Here is a 13,110-nt window from a genome sequence, read left to right as displayed (position 1 = left end):
CATACTCCTGTATGCTAATACATCATACTTCGTCACTATGACACAGGCTGCTTTTAGGGCAGCACATAGTGTGCCCGAACAGCAGGCTTACTGAACAGACAGCCCTGGGCTCCTTTGTAGGTCCCCATGGATGACTGCAGAGGGATTGCCCAGTGTTTGATCACGTCATCGGGTTTTCGATGACGAGATCAAAGCGGGGAGTTCCTGTGACGATCAAAGGGTTAAACAGCTGAGGTCCGAATGTTTTCCGACCCCAGCTGTATTCAGCAGGCTCTTCTAAGATTAGGAGCTGTTAGTTATAGCTACCGCTTAGAGGATGAGCGCTCACTCAACACCAAAAGACGTCGCTGTAGACTAAGGACGTGCAGCGCCTGCCGTCAAAAGATGTTGGGCGGTCATTAAGGAGTTAAGGTTTAGAAGTTTCTTGTTAATTGTGTTTACATGTTATTACTCTGACGAAAATTGCCAAGTATGATCCAATAATGTTCCACGTTCCCTTCTGTAGTTATAATATTTCCAATACTAAATCTTTCTCTAGTACTTCTATAAAGATAGGTGAGAAGCTCAGAGGATTTCTCAGAAACAGGAAACACCATTTCCTCAGTCCATGACTGACAAGTTACAACATGCTTCCTTTCTATCCAAAATGATAATTGGCATGCACACCTAGAGTTGGGTCAGAGCAAAAACAGATGTCATGAGTACAGAGGCATAATAGAGCTTAATTAACCAAAGATATTAATTTCATCTTGAAGATGAAATCAATTTTGCTACTGACCGTCTGTCTCCTTTTACATATTAAAGGTGGAAGTACAAGAGGGGATTCATTCGACATTACTGAGGAGCCATGGACAGTACCTGTGGATACCAATCTGAAGAAGCTCCTCTCTGAGATTGATGGTAAAATACCCAAAGCTACCACTCAAAGCAACACTGAGCAAACTACTTTGTTTGAAGATGAATTCACTACTGCACAGTTTTCAACTACAACTCCCACTGTGTTACCCAATACAAAAAGAAGAGAGTATAAAATATTTGAAAAGATTATAAGGATGCCAATAAAAACACCAACAACTGAAAAAGTAGAGCTTAAGAAATCCAGTGATGAACAGGTTGGAACCACAGGGAAGGCAACTATACAAGTTGAGAAGGTCCAACAAGGACCAGATCATTCTTCCAGACAGAATTACCTCAATAAGAACAGTCAGAAGCCCAATTTTGAAACAACTCGAGGAAAGTAAGATACTTTTTATCTTTGACATATAAACATTTGACAAAATTTGCATCTAAAATGGGTAATTTGAGGCTGCAAGTTTTCAGTGAACATATTTTGCAGAGGGCTAAGCAACTCAATGTGCTATTTTTTTCTAAAATTTTAGACACTATACAAAATAATAGAATGAATTCATTATGTTAAGTAATTGTATTTTGCTAGAGTTATTCAGCTCTAACTGTTCTGTAAGACCCATTTCCCTCTGTAAATATTACAGTGCCGTGTACATGTTACTTGCTAAATTGCCGTTTCCTAAAATAATAGAAAAGCTTTCCTAGTATTTCTAAAGATGTGTTATCATACATCAAACGATTAATATACTTTAATTGGAAATTATATTTATTGGATTTTATATGACAAAAATAAGAAACAGTGGGGGAGATTTATTAATACTGTCATAGGGTTCATACATTTGCAAGATGGTGAAAATTATTCAAATTGTATTAAAATTATAGAATGTGGCATCATCAATTTTTCACACCACACAAGGCATGTTGGACACTTTCTTACACCACCTCATGGCTGGCATACTTTGGCTTGCATATACGTGCCAAAATACTGTATGGGGCACATTGTTTATACATTTTCCGTACTTTACTTCTCTTTTCATAGATTTTTTTGAACACTTCACAGGTAGACATAAAATTTTTTTACATTTAATAAATAATATCTTGAGACATACCACGTAATGTACTTCACTTTTGTCTATAAAAATGATGTTGGATATTACTGACATTTAGAAATCAACAGCATTAATACTGATTGGATTTTTAAATAATATAGCTATACTTTTGTTCTACACAAAAATAGTATATGTGTCTGTAGTGTATGTCTCTAATAGATATTAATATTCTTAAAGGGTATTCCAGCCAGAAACATTTATCTCCTATCCACTTAATAGGTGTTAAATGTTAGATTGGTAGAGGTCCGGTCAATTTGAATGGAGAGCGCATGCTCGAACGTAACTACATTTAAAATTCTCCTTGCACCCATCATCTGGCTGGTGGGGACATCTTTTGAGGGTCCCCCATTCTAGCTGCCGTTGGGGGTTTCAGCAGTCAGACCCTACCGATCTAATATTTATCACCTATCCAGTGGATTAGTGATATCTGTTTGTGACCGGAATACCCCTTTAACAATACTAATATCTATGAGAAAGACAGACACTGGTGTTTGTGTCCGTAGTACCTCTTAACTAGGAAAACATTTGATTCTAATGTGCATGTTCCTATATTTGTACATTACTTTTCTGCTTTCATTTTCACTCTTAAAAGCGTTGTCTCATGAAGACAACTGCTTTTTTGAAGCCAACTGTTCCAGCGATCAGCTGATTATTGCGGCCTGCAGCCAGTAGCAGATTCTTACAGGGGTGTTTTGAGCCCATGGCTGTCTCAAGAGTTAAAGCGCATTGCATTTTTGTCATGGTTTTTGCTGCGAATCGTGGCAAAAAACATGGTAAAAATGCTTTGCGCAGTACCTCCAAATGATCTGCAGTTATAAGGTAACATGACCATATGTGTGCAGGGCATGTTAATGTTAAAAGACTTGCACACATAGAATTGGCTCAAGGACCGTATCCAGAGAGTTGTGGTAAATGATTCCTTCTCTGAATTGTCCCTGATTATAAGTGGTGTACCCCAGGGTTCAGTGCTGGGACCACTATTATTCAACTTATTTATTAATGATATAGAGGTTTGGGATTAAGAACACTGTTTATATTTTTGCAGATGACACCAAGCTATGTAATATAGTTCAGTCTATGGAAGATGTTCGTGAATTACAAGCCAATTTAGTGTTTGGGCATCCACTTGGCAATGAGTTTAATGTAGATAAATGTAAAGTTGTGCACCTGGGTACGAACAACCTGCATGCATCATATGTTCTAGGGGGAGCTATACTGGGGGAGTCACTTGTTGAGAAGGATCTGGTTGTACTTGTAGATCATAAACTAAAAACAGCATGCTATGTCAATCAGCTGCTTCAAAGGCCAGCAAGATATTGTTGTGCACTAAAAGAGGCATGGACTCGCGGGACGAGGATACAATAATATCACTTTACAAATCGTTAGTGTGGCCTGATCTAAAATATGCAGTTCAGTTCTGGGCTCCAGTTCATAGAAAGGATGCCCTGGAGTTGGAAAAACTACAAAGAAGAGCAACTAAACTAATAAGGGGCATGGAGAATCTAAGTTATGAGGAAAGATTAAAAGAACTAAACCTATTTAACCTTGAAAATAAACAACTAATGAGAGACATGATTAAATTGCATAAATATATGAATGGCCCATACAAGAAATATGGTGAAATCCTGTTCCATGTAAAACCCCCTCAAAAAACAAGGGGACACTCCCTCCTTCTGGAGAAAAAAAAGGTTCAACCTGCAGAGGCGACAAGCCTTCTTTACTGTGAGAACTGTGAATTTATGCAATAGTCTACCGCAGGAGCTGGTCACAGCAGGGACAGTAGATGGCTTTAAAAAAGGCTTAGATCATTTCCTAGAACAAAAAAATACCAGCTCATATGTAATGTAAAGAATTCTTGTTTGAATGTTGATCCATTAAATCTACATCAGGATCAATAGGGGTAAAACAAAGTTCTATAATTTCCCCCATCCCTTCCCATTCCCCCATCCTTTGGTTGAACTCGACATATGTCTTTTTTCGACCGTACCATGCAACTATATATATTCAGTGCACACTTCTCTCTGTGAAGGCCACATGTTTGCTCTCTGACAAGAAACTTTAAATTGCTTCTTTGTATTCACCATGCTAACCAGATGGCATCTCAGATGTCAGCAATGAACACCAGAAGTGCAGACAGAACTTATTCATGATGAGCTCCAATGAGGATGTAATTCCTATAATATCTTATGGCCTTACTTATTAATAAGCTAAATGCTATATGTGATGATTGTTGCTTGCTAGGCTTTCCCGTATGAAACAAATAAAGGAAGCGAGGCTTTTGAAGAAAGCTTTTTTTTCTAAATTTACACTTCATGACAGGTAGTGACCTTCCTTTGCTTTCACCACAAAAGATGTTTGAGTTTAGAGTTTATTTTTAATATTTTTGGTTTGGTGTAATGTCTAGTTTAGTTGTAGTATATTATATATTTACTCTCTCCAAGCTAAAATGTAATTATAATCCAAATTTGAATGAATGATAAAAGCTAGTTTTTGTTTTTAACCAAAGTGGTTCGATATACAGTAAGTTAACTTATTGTATACATCCAAAAATCCCCCAACTGAACCAGAGTTTAGGAATGACAATTTATAGTGGCAGTGATGTATGTAGTTGAGCCTTTTGGCTAAATTAACCACACTGGTCCAATTCCGCAGAAAAAAAATGGTGCCATCTATGTACTGTACAACTACAAATTGCTGGTCTTTGCCCAAAGTGTGGCAGGTCACCAATTCAAATCAATGAACATCCATCATTTTCAATTTTGGGAGCTGCTTTTGATGTGGCTTTTGACTTTGGCTAACAAAGAGATTCCCAAGCAGTTGAAGGGCTTCTATTAGCCAAACATGCTCTAGGAGGGCATATCAGAAGGGACTTTCTTAAGCATTTAACATTTATAACATGAATGCATGAAAACCAGTGGCTGAAGCAAAAATGTTTTGTTCTTCTATGGATATTAGCGTATAAGACATAGAGAAGATTTGTCGATAGACAATACAGATATAATTGTTCCCTGTAAGGCAGCTACATGAGACACATTACACATAATGTATTGGGATTCTATGTATAATAATTTCACTTTATGAGGGACATTCTTTTGGGAAGCAAATAATAATACCAACATACAGATCTCTAGGGAAAGTAGACATAAGAGGAAAATAAGTAATCACATGCAATGCAAGCACTGACTGCAGTAGGGCTGAACAATACTTCATAAAACATAAAGCCAAATATTTTATCAATTATACTAAATAATTTCATATTAACAATGATAAGGCTGATTATTATTTACAGTGTGTGTGTTGAGGGTGTACTGGAGCGCAGTGCTGGCATGTGAATTTTTATTGTTATACTACAATAATAGTTAATTCTGTTTCCATGGTAACGGAGCTGTAAGGAGGCTCATAGCTGTGTTTTGCCGCTGACAGTCGTTTTAAGATATAATGTGCCCTACTGGGATTGCAGCGTGCTTTTTACTACCGCCTTTCTGTGGATTAAAGCTCATATTGTGTGCCTCCTGAAGGGAATGGTGCCTAACTGCACATGCAATTGGTTCAATGTTTGCCCTGCCACAAGCCATTTGTATTAAAATAACAGCATGAACATATAAAAGAGCATACGAGAGAGGAACACTATTATGCTATCCAAAAATGGAAAATCAGAGTCAGCGCCCTCCATATCCTGTGAATACAAAATATTTCCATACCCACTGGTACAGACAGCTCTCTAACTGGTCCAAACTGTGCCAACAGATTAGCCTAGTTTCTATGAAAGAAATATAAAAGTGGCTAGTCCCAAATTGTCTGCTCAGTTAGATTAAGCCCAGCAACTGTAAGGCAATAGCGCCACTGGCAATAGTCAGACAAAATCAAAGCATTAAATTGTAGCCTAACAAACAGTGGCACACCACCAATGAAGACAAAATGAATGCGACTGTGATAGAGCCTGTGGGCTAGGGGAGCCCAGCACCAAGAAGTCACTCACTCCTGTTGATTGACCAGTCTTAGAATGAAAAGTTAGAGTAAACTGTGACACAGGCGAAAGCCACTTAATAAATGGGTTGCATCTGTTGGCCAGGCCGTGTGCCACAATTGTGGCGCAATGACTGTGACCATGCGCTATCCATTGCCCTCATCACCCATAAAATAAAATAAAAATGTAATAATTTAGATCTATTAACACATGTGTTAATAGGATATGTCTGCACTGCTATTCTTAGCGTTCAAAATCAAAAACCTCTGACAGACCCAAGTAAAGTCAGATGAGTTTGTCAGTATTTGTCACTATCCATTTGAATACAGATCCAGCTGTCATGTCCTTGTTCAAAACTAGTTCGAACAAAGTAAACACTTTTAGTATCTCAGAATTGGGTTGCAACACTAAACTAAAAAAGTAAAAAAATGTTTGTGGCCCTAATTTATTCAGCCTCAAGCTGCCTCATTACAAGACCTCCTCCGGCTCTCGGCAGTGATTTGCTGTATATATATATATAGAGTAGTTTAATAGCAACAACACGAAGAAATCTAGATTATTTAGTAGTAGAGCAGTAATAGCAGTTAGGAGAAACTGTGTTAATCGAGATAATGATGAATTACCTGATACTACATATAAAATGACATCAGTGATTTATGCGTTGCAGAGCTGGGTACTGTGATAAGTTGTGTGTACAGTGCTGTTAAATAAATATATATACAGTGCTGTGCAAAAGTTTTAGACAGTTGTGGAAAAATGCTGCAAAGTAAGAGTTCTTTCAAAACTAGAAGTGTTAATATTGCTTTTTAACAAATTAACAAAGTACAAAGTAAATGAACAGAAGAGAAATCTAAATCAAATCAATATTTGGTGTGAACACCCTTTGCCTTCAAAGCAGCATCAATTTTTCTAGGTACACTTGCACAAAGTCATGGATTTTGTAGGATTATAGTCAGGTGTATGATTAACCAATTATACCAAACAGGTGATAATGATCATCATTTTCATATGTAGGTTGAAACACAGCCATTAACTGTAACAGAAACAGCTGTGTAGGAGTCTTAAAACTGGGTGAGGAACAGCCAAACTCTGCTACAAAGGTGAGGTTGTGGAAGACAATTTCATGTCACAGGTCCACCATGGCAAGACTGAGCACAGCAAAAAGACACAAGGTAGTTATACTGCATCAGCAAGGCCTCTCCCAGGCAAAGATTTCAAAACAGACTTGGGTTTCAAGATGTGCTGTTCAAGCTCTTCTGAAGATGCACAAAGATACCGGCAACATTGAGGACTATAGACGCAGTGGTCGGCCAAAGGAAACTTAGTGCAGGAGATCATAGACACATCATGCTTACTTCCCTTCGAAATCGGAAGATGTCCACAGTGCCCTCAGCTCAGAACTGACAGAAACCAGTTGGACCCAGGTATACCCATCTAATGTTCAGAGACGTCTGTCCAGAAGTGGTCTTCATGGAAGAATTGCGGTCAAAAAGCCTTAACTTCGACATGGAAACAAGGCCAAGCGACTCAACTATGCACGAAAACATAGGAACTGGGGTGCAGAAAAATGGCAGCAGGTGCTATGGACTGATAAGTCAAAATTTTAAATATTTGGCTGTTACAGAAGGCAGTTTGTTTGCCGAAGCGCTGAAAAATGGTGCAATTAACTAGTATCTGCAAGCAACAGTGAAGCACTGTGGAGGTTCCTTGCAAGTTTGGGGCTGCATTTCAGCAAATTAAGGTTGGGATTTGGTCAGGATTAATGGTGTCCTCAATGATAAATACAGGCAAATACTGTAGTTATCCATCATGCAATACCATCAGGGAGTCGTCTGATTGGCGTTAAATTTATTCTGCAGCAGGTCAACGACCCTAAACATACAGCCAATGTCACTAAGAACTATCTTCAGCGTAAAGAAGAACAAGGAGCCCTGGAAATAATGATATGGCCCCCACAGAGCCCTTATCTGAACATCATCGAGTCTGTCTATATATATGAGAAGGTTGATGGTGATTTATTACATGATTTATTACATGTCATAATATCTTAGTTGGTCACCATTAATAAGTGTTTTACATGTGACACTGCAATGCACTATATCAATTTTCTAGATTTTTTAAAGAAAAAAAATGGCTCAGATGAACCAGATAAATAAAAGTTCCAAAAATGTTCCCTTCTTGAGGCAGATGCCTGCCATTGTATATACACACACGGTGGTATCGGAAGAAGCAACGGTTTTTAAAATGTGTTCCCAAAATTATCCCCTCTTGGGAAGTAGCAACTGGTTTGCTATTGTTTTAAAGAATATTCTTCTCCGATTCCAGTTGTTCTTTTTCTCTTTTCTTCTCCATCAGGTCCAGACCTCTATGATGACTTCTCCCGGCCACTACCCATTTCTGCAGTTTGCTGCTCAAAAGTCTTCAGCTTCCCAGCCACGTGACCGCCTCTGCAGCCAATCGCAGGCTGCCGCGGCCTCTGCAGCCAATCACAGGCTGCCGCGACCTCTGCAGCCAATCACAGGCTGCCGCGGCCTCTGCAGCCAATCACAGGGTTTGTTTGTAATCGGTTACCGTAGAGACACACATTGTGTTTTTAACTGGGCGTGTTTATGTGCATGATGCTGACCAATCAGTGACCAGTCAGCGTCATACACTCCTCAACATCTGCACTCTCCTCTCCTGAAATATTCTGTGCTGCTGTCAACTCTGCTCTTACCATTACGTAGCTCTCAGTCTGTTACCTCTCCTCCACTCCTGTCCTCAATAACACCTTCACATGATTGGCAAGTCACCACCCCGCACAAGATCCGCACGCTCATCTCCTGAAATACTCTGTGCTGCTGTGAACTCTGCTCTTACCATTACGTAGCTCTCAGTCTATTATCTCTCCTCCACTCCTGTCCTCAATAACACCTTCACATGATTGGCAAGTCACCACCCCGCACAAGATCCGCACGCTCATCTGCTGAAATACTCTGTGCTGCCTTAAACTCTGTGGACAAGTCAGGATCCTGTTTCTTTTAAATGCTGCTAGGGAACCCGCTCGATCCACTATATAAGGCTGCGCCTCCATCCTCTTCTGCCCCAGTCACTTATTCCCAAGCACTGTAAACTTTCAGATTGGTTGTGCTGTGAATATTCGGAGAACGTGATTGGTTTATGTGCAGGGTAATGAACATACAGACAAGCAGTAGAAGACTGACTAAGGGCTGAGCATTTCATTGAATTCAGTCTTCTTCCGCTTGTCTGTATGTTCATTACCCTGCACATAAACCAATCACATTCTCCGATTTGTATGCTTATGTTTTTATATACATATTGTGTCATTCCAGTTAAACATTCTGTACAGGGAGCCACACAAGTTTGGAAAGTTTATAGGATATTACTGATACATACACAAAGATTTATTTCGATTTTGCATTAATATACAGTGTATTTGAAATATTGCAGTTATTTTTTTTATATACACATATAATATGGACAATGAGCATCACATATAATATGCATTTATATACACATATAATATGGACAATGAGCATCATTATGGGGTCTTGGAGATGCTAATTTTTCTGTTACTGTTTGTGCAGTCAGTAGAGTCTGTTTGCTTAATGTGCATTAAATTGGTCTTTATGAAGTAGATAATATAATTCAGAGGCGTAGCTAGGTTCTCCAGCACCCGGGGCAAAGATTCAGTTTGGCGCCCCCCCAAACCTCTCTCCCGACATCTCCTCTCCCGTCGCCATGTTGTTTTCTCTACCAATCAATGACGTGCTGTCACGTTGGGTTCGTGGACCCACTGGGCCGTACCGTCTTGGCGGTATGGCAGCTGGCCAACAGGGTGTAGGTCAAAGTTCGTATAAGGTACCTGTGGCAGCTCGGACAGTAGCAAGGCAGGCTCGGCTGGGACTAGGCAGCAGGCAGACGTCAGGCGTAGAGCGGCAGGACAGGCGTAGGTACAGCACAGCACGGCTACATCACAACACGGCACTGCAACAGGATAGCACGAGATACAGGACACAGGAACACTGGAACTGGAAAACACTAGGAGACCATTTGCAAGACAATCTAGGATACGACAAACAATGCTCAGGCATGGAAGCATGGGACTGGGGCCTTCTTATAGCCCAGGGTGCTCTGGTAGCAATCAGCTCAATTTCCCACATGCGTGTGCTTTGGCTTCTCAAGTCTGGACTTAGCTCGTGACCGCACCCTGGTGGTCACTGCGGAACAGGACGGCCGCATGTGCCAGACATCTCTGCAGAGAAGGGCGTCGACTGGATGGAAGGAGTTCGTGGTCACGGACTACGGACATTACACGTGCCATTTATTTTCCACATTTGTTTTATGTAACTCGATCATAAAAACATTTGTACGTTTTACAAGCAATATATTTCTATACACAACACCAGAACCAAGCTTATTACATATATAAAGCACCAGAACAAAGCTCAGTACATAAATACAGCATCAGAACCAAGCTCAGTACATAAATACAGCTCCAGTACCAAGCTCTGTACATATATACAGCACCAGAACAAAATACATATATACAGCACCAGAACCCAGCTCATTACATATATACAGTACCAGAACAAAGCTCAGTACATAAATACAGCTCCAGAACAAAGATCATTACATATATACAGCACTAGAACAAAGCTCATTACATAAATACAGCTCCAGAACCAAGCTCAGTACATAAATACAACCCCAGAACCAAGCTCAGTACATATATACAGTACCAGAACCAAGCTCAGTACATATATACAACACCAGCACAAATACAGCTCAATTTATTGAAACCCCTGCCGTATACGTTTGCACTAAATTGTTTCCAGCTCCCAGCATGGCCCGAACAATGGAAAGGATATGCTGGGAGTTGCTGTTTCACAAAAAAAAAATCATATCATAATCATACTACCCATTATTAAGTGACTCACCGGTGACGTCTCAGATTCTAGTTCCTTTTCTCCACCCGGTCCAGACCTCTATGATGACTTCTCCCGGTCAAAGCTTATTTCTGCAGTTTTCTGCTCAGATGTCTTCAGCTTCTCACTATAATAGCGCCATACACTGCACCTCTAATTATAATAGCACCATACACCGTGTCCCATACACACACCGTGCCCCCTGTAGCTAGTGCCTGCCATAGAGCCCCCTGTAGATAGTGTCCCCCATAGAGCCCACCCCTGTATATAGTGTCCCACATATAGCTCCCCCTATAGTGCTCCACAGATAACCCACCCCTGTATTTAGCCCCCTGTAGATATAGCCCACCCCTGTATATAGTGCTCCACATATAGGCCACCCCAGTATATAGCCACCCCTGTAGATAGAGCCCCCCTGCCTGTAGATAAAGCCCCCTGTAGATAAAGCCTCCCCCGCAGATAAAGCCAACCCCCATAGATAATGCCACACACTTTTTTATTAGGATAAAAAAACAAACAATACAAACTCACCTTAATCCTGTTCCCGCGCCGTCCAGCGGCAATGGAGACCTGCTCTCTTCTGCGCAGGTCTCCTGGGGTTGAACAACGCAAGCAGCGCGATGACGTGATCGCACAACTTGCGTCTATGAAAGGCACTGATTAGCAGGGCAGAATGACTTTCCTTGTCAATCAGAGCCTTTCAACGACGCAAGCGGCGCAAAATATCGCACCGCTTCACTCGTAGAAGGGCACTGAATGGCCGGGTACGGAACGTACCTGGCCATTCATTGCTTCTAATTGTACCTGTGTCCTATAGATGCAGGTACAATTAAAATGCAGGAGGGGGTGGCGGCAGCTTGTTTCAGTTGCGCCGCCGACCCCTCAGAGAATCAGCAGGCCACCGTCATGGATGGTGCGGCCCTGGCGCCCCCTCTAAGTTGCGCCCGGGGCACATGCCCCGCCTGCCCCCCCCCTAGCGACGCCCCTGTATAATTCATATGGTCAGTACAATGCAATCACAAGCTTAGCACCTAATATTTTCACAATTAAACAGAAATAGATTTTTTTATGGGTGAAATTAGTTGTTCTGAGCTATGTGACTTCTACAGTGGGTTGCATTTTTTTCTGTGGTAAAACACTGCCATCTAGTGGAAAATTGCTACAGTACATGTACATTATATATATGCTCCTCTGCGTTACAGTCTATTTACTAGAAATCTAATTTGTAATTTATTTTTATAAAGCAAAATAAATCAATTCAATCAATTTGAAATAGTTTATAATGTTTATAATATTGCTTTTTGTCTAGTGTATAAATATCACAAAGCTGCTTTGATACAGATAGGTTGTGAACTCGATTCTCTTCAGTACAGAAGAACAATTGCTTTAGTTGTAGTGATCAATTTAAACCACAATGCTCTATTGTAGTTAGTAGAATTCTGTGGAATCAGGTTAACAAATATCAACTTGGGTGAAATAGGCAGAGCCTGTGGCAATTTTTGGTTAATAATAGTCAATACTCTAGTCCAGTATGATTTAATGATGTCACATTCCCACCATATATGTAGGTATGACCGCTTAGGGGTAGGCTATCTCCAGCGCCGAGGAATTAAATTAGTTTAATAGCATTGGGGTTTTATACCACCTTGAGATAAGTTTATAGTTCATTTATTGTAAGGTAATACATTTGGAAGGCACACGGCTATTCTTATAAATGTGTCATGTGTCATGATAATGAATATACATTACCTCCAGCCAGGACGTTACGTGTATTCATTCTCCTGACGACTTCTGTAGCGTCTCTGCGATTTACAGCATAGCAAGCGTAGTCTCGTGAGATTACGCTGTAATCTGTCATTCACAGCGAGATCTCGCTGTGCTGTGCTGTAACAATTTCTCATATTTTGAATAAAATTTCAAAAGCCTTTTTTCTTAGGTACCAGTTCAGGTCTGAAGTGGCTTTGAGGGGCCTATATACTAGAAACCACCATAAATCACCCCATTTTAAAAACTAGACCCCTTAAAGTATTCAAAACAGCATTTAGAACGTTTATTAACCCTTTAAGTGTTTTACAGCAATTGAAAGAAAAGTAGAGGGGGAATTTACAAATTTTATTTTTTATGCAGAAAATCCTTGATATTAAATTTTATTCTATAAAACAAAAGGTTTTACCACAGAAATGCAACTCAATATTTATTGCCCAGGCTCTGCAGTTTTAGAAATATCCCACATATGACCCTAGTGTGCTAATAAACTGAA

At 40.2% G+C, this 13,110-nt stretch overlaps 1 protein-coding gene across 1 annotated transcript in view; it reads left to right on the top strand.

Moving 5' to 3' along the window:
* The first annotated feature begins 743 nt into the window (after positions 1–743).
* Positions 744–13,110, top strand: part of MMRN1 (multimerin 1) — a 121,886-nt gene continuing 109,519 nt past the window's right edge. The window contains exon 1 of the mRNA XM_075849775.1: positions 744–1,237. Coding sequence (XP_075705890.1) covers positions 756–1,237 — 482 coding nt within the window. The 5' untranslated portion in view covers positions 744–755. The remainder of the gene's footprint in view (positions 1,238–13,110) is intronic.

The sequence above is a fragment of the Rhinoderma darwinii genome, chromosome 1, assembly GCF_050947455.1.
Source record: "Rhinoderma darwinii isolate aRhiDar2 chromosome 1, aRhiDar2.hap1, whole genome shotgun sequence".
Classification (NCBI taxonomy): Eukaryota; Metazoa; Chordata; class Amphibia; order Anura; family Rhinodermatidae; genus Rhinoderma; species Rhinoderma darwinii.
Note: the sequence above shows the minus strand (reverse complement) of the source record. Positions and strands in the feature narration are given on the sequence as shown.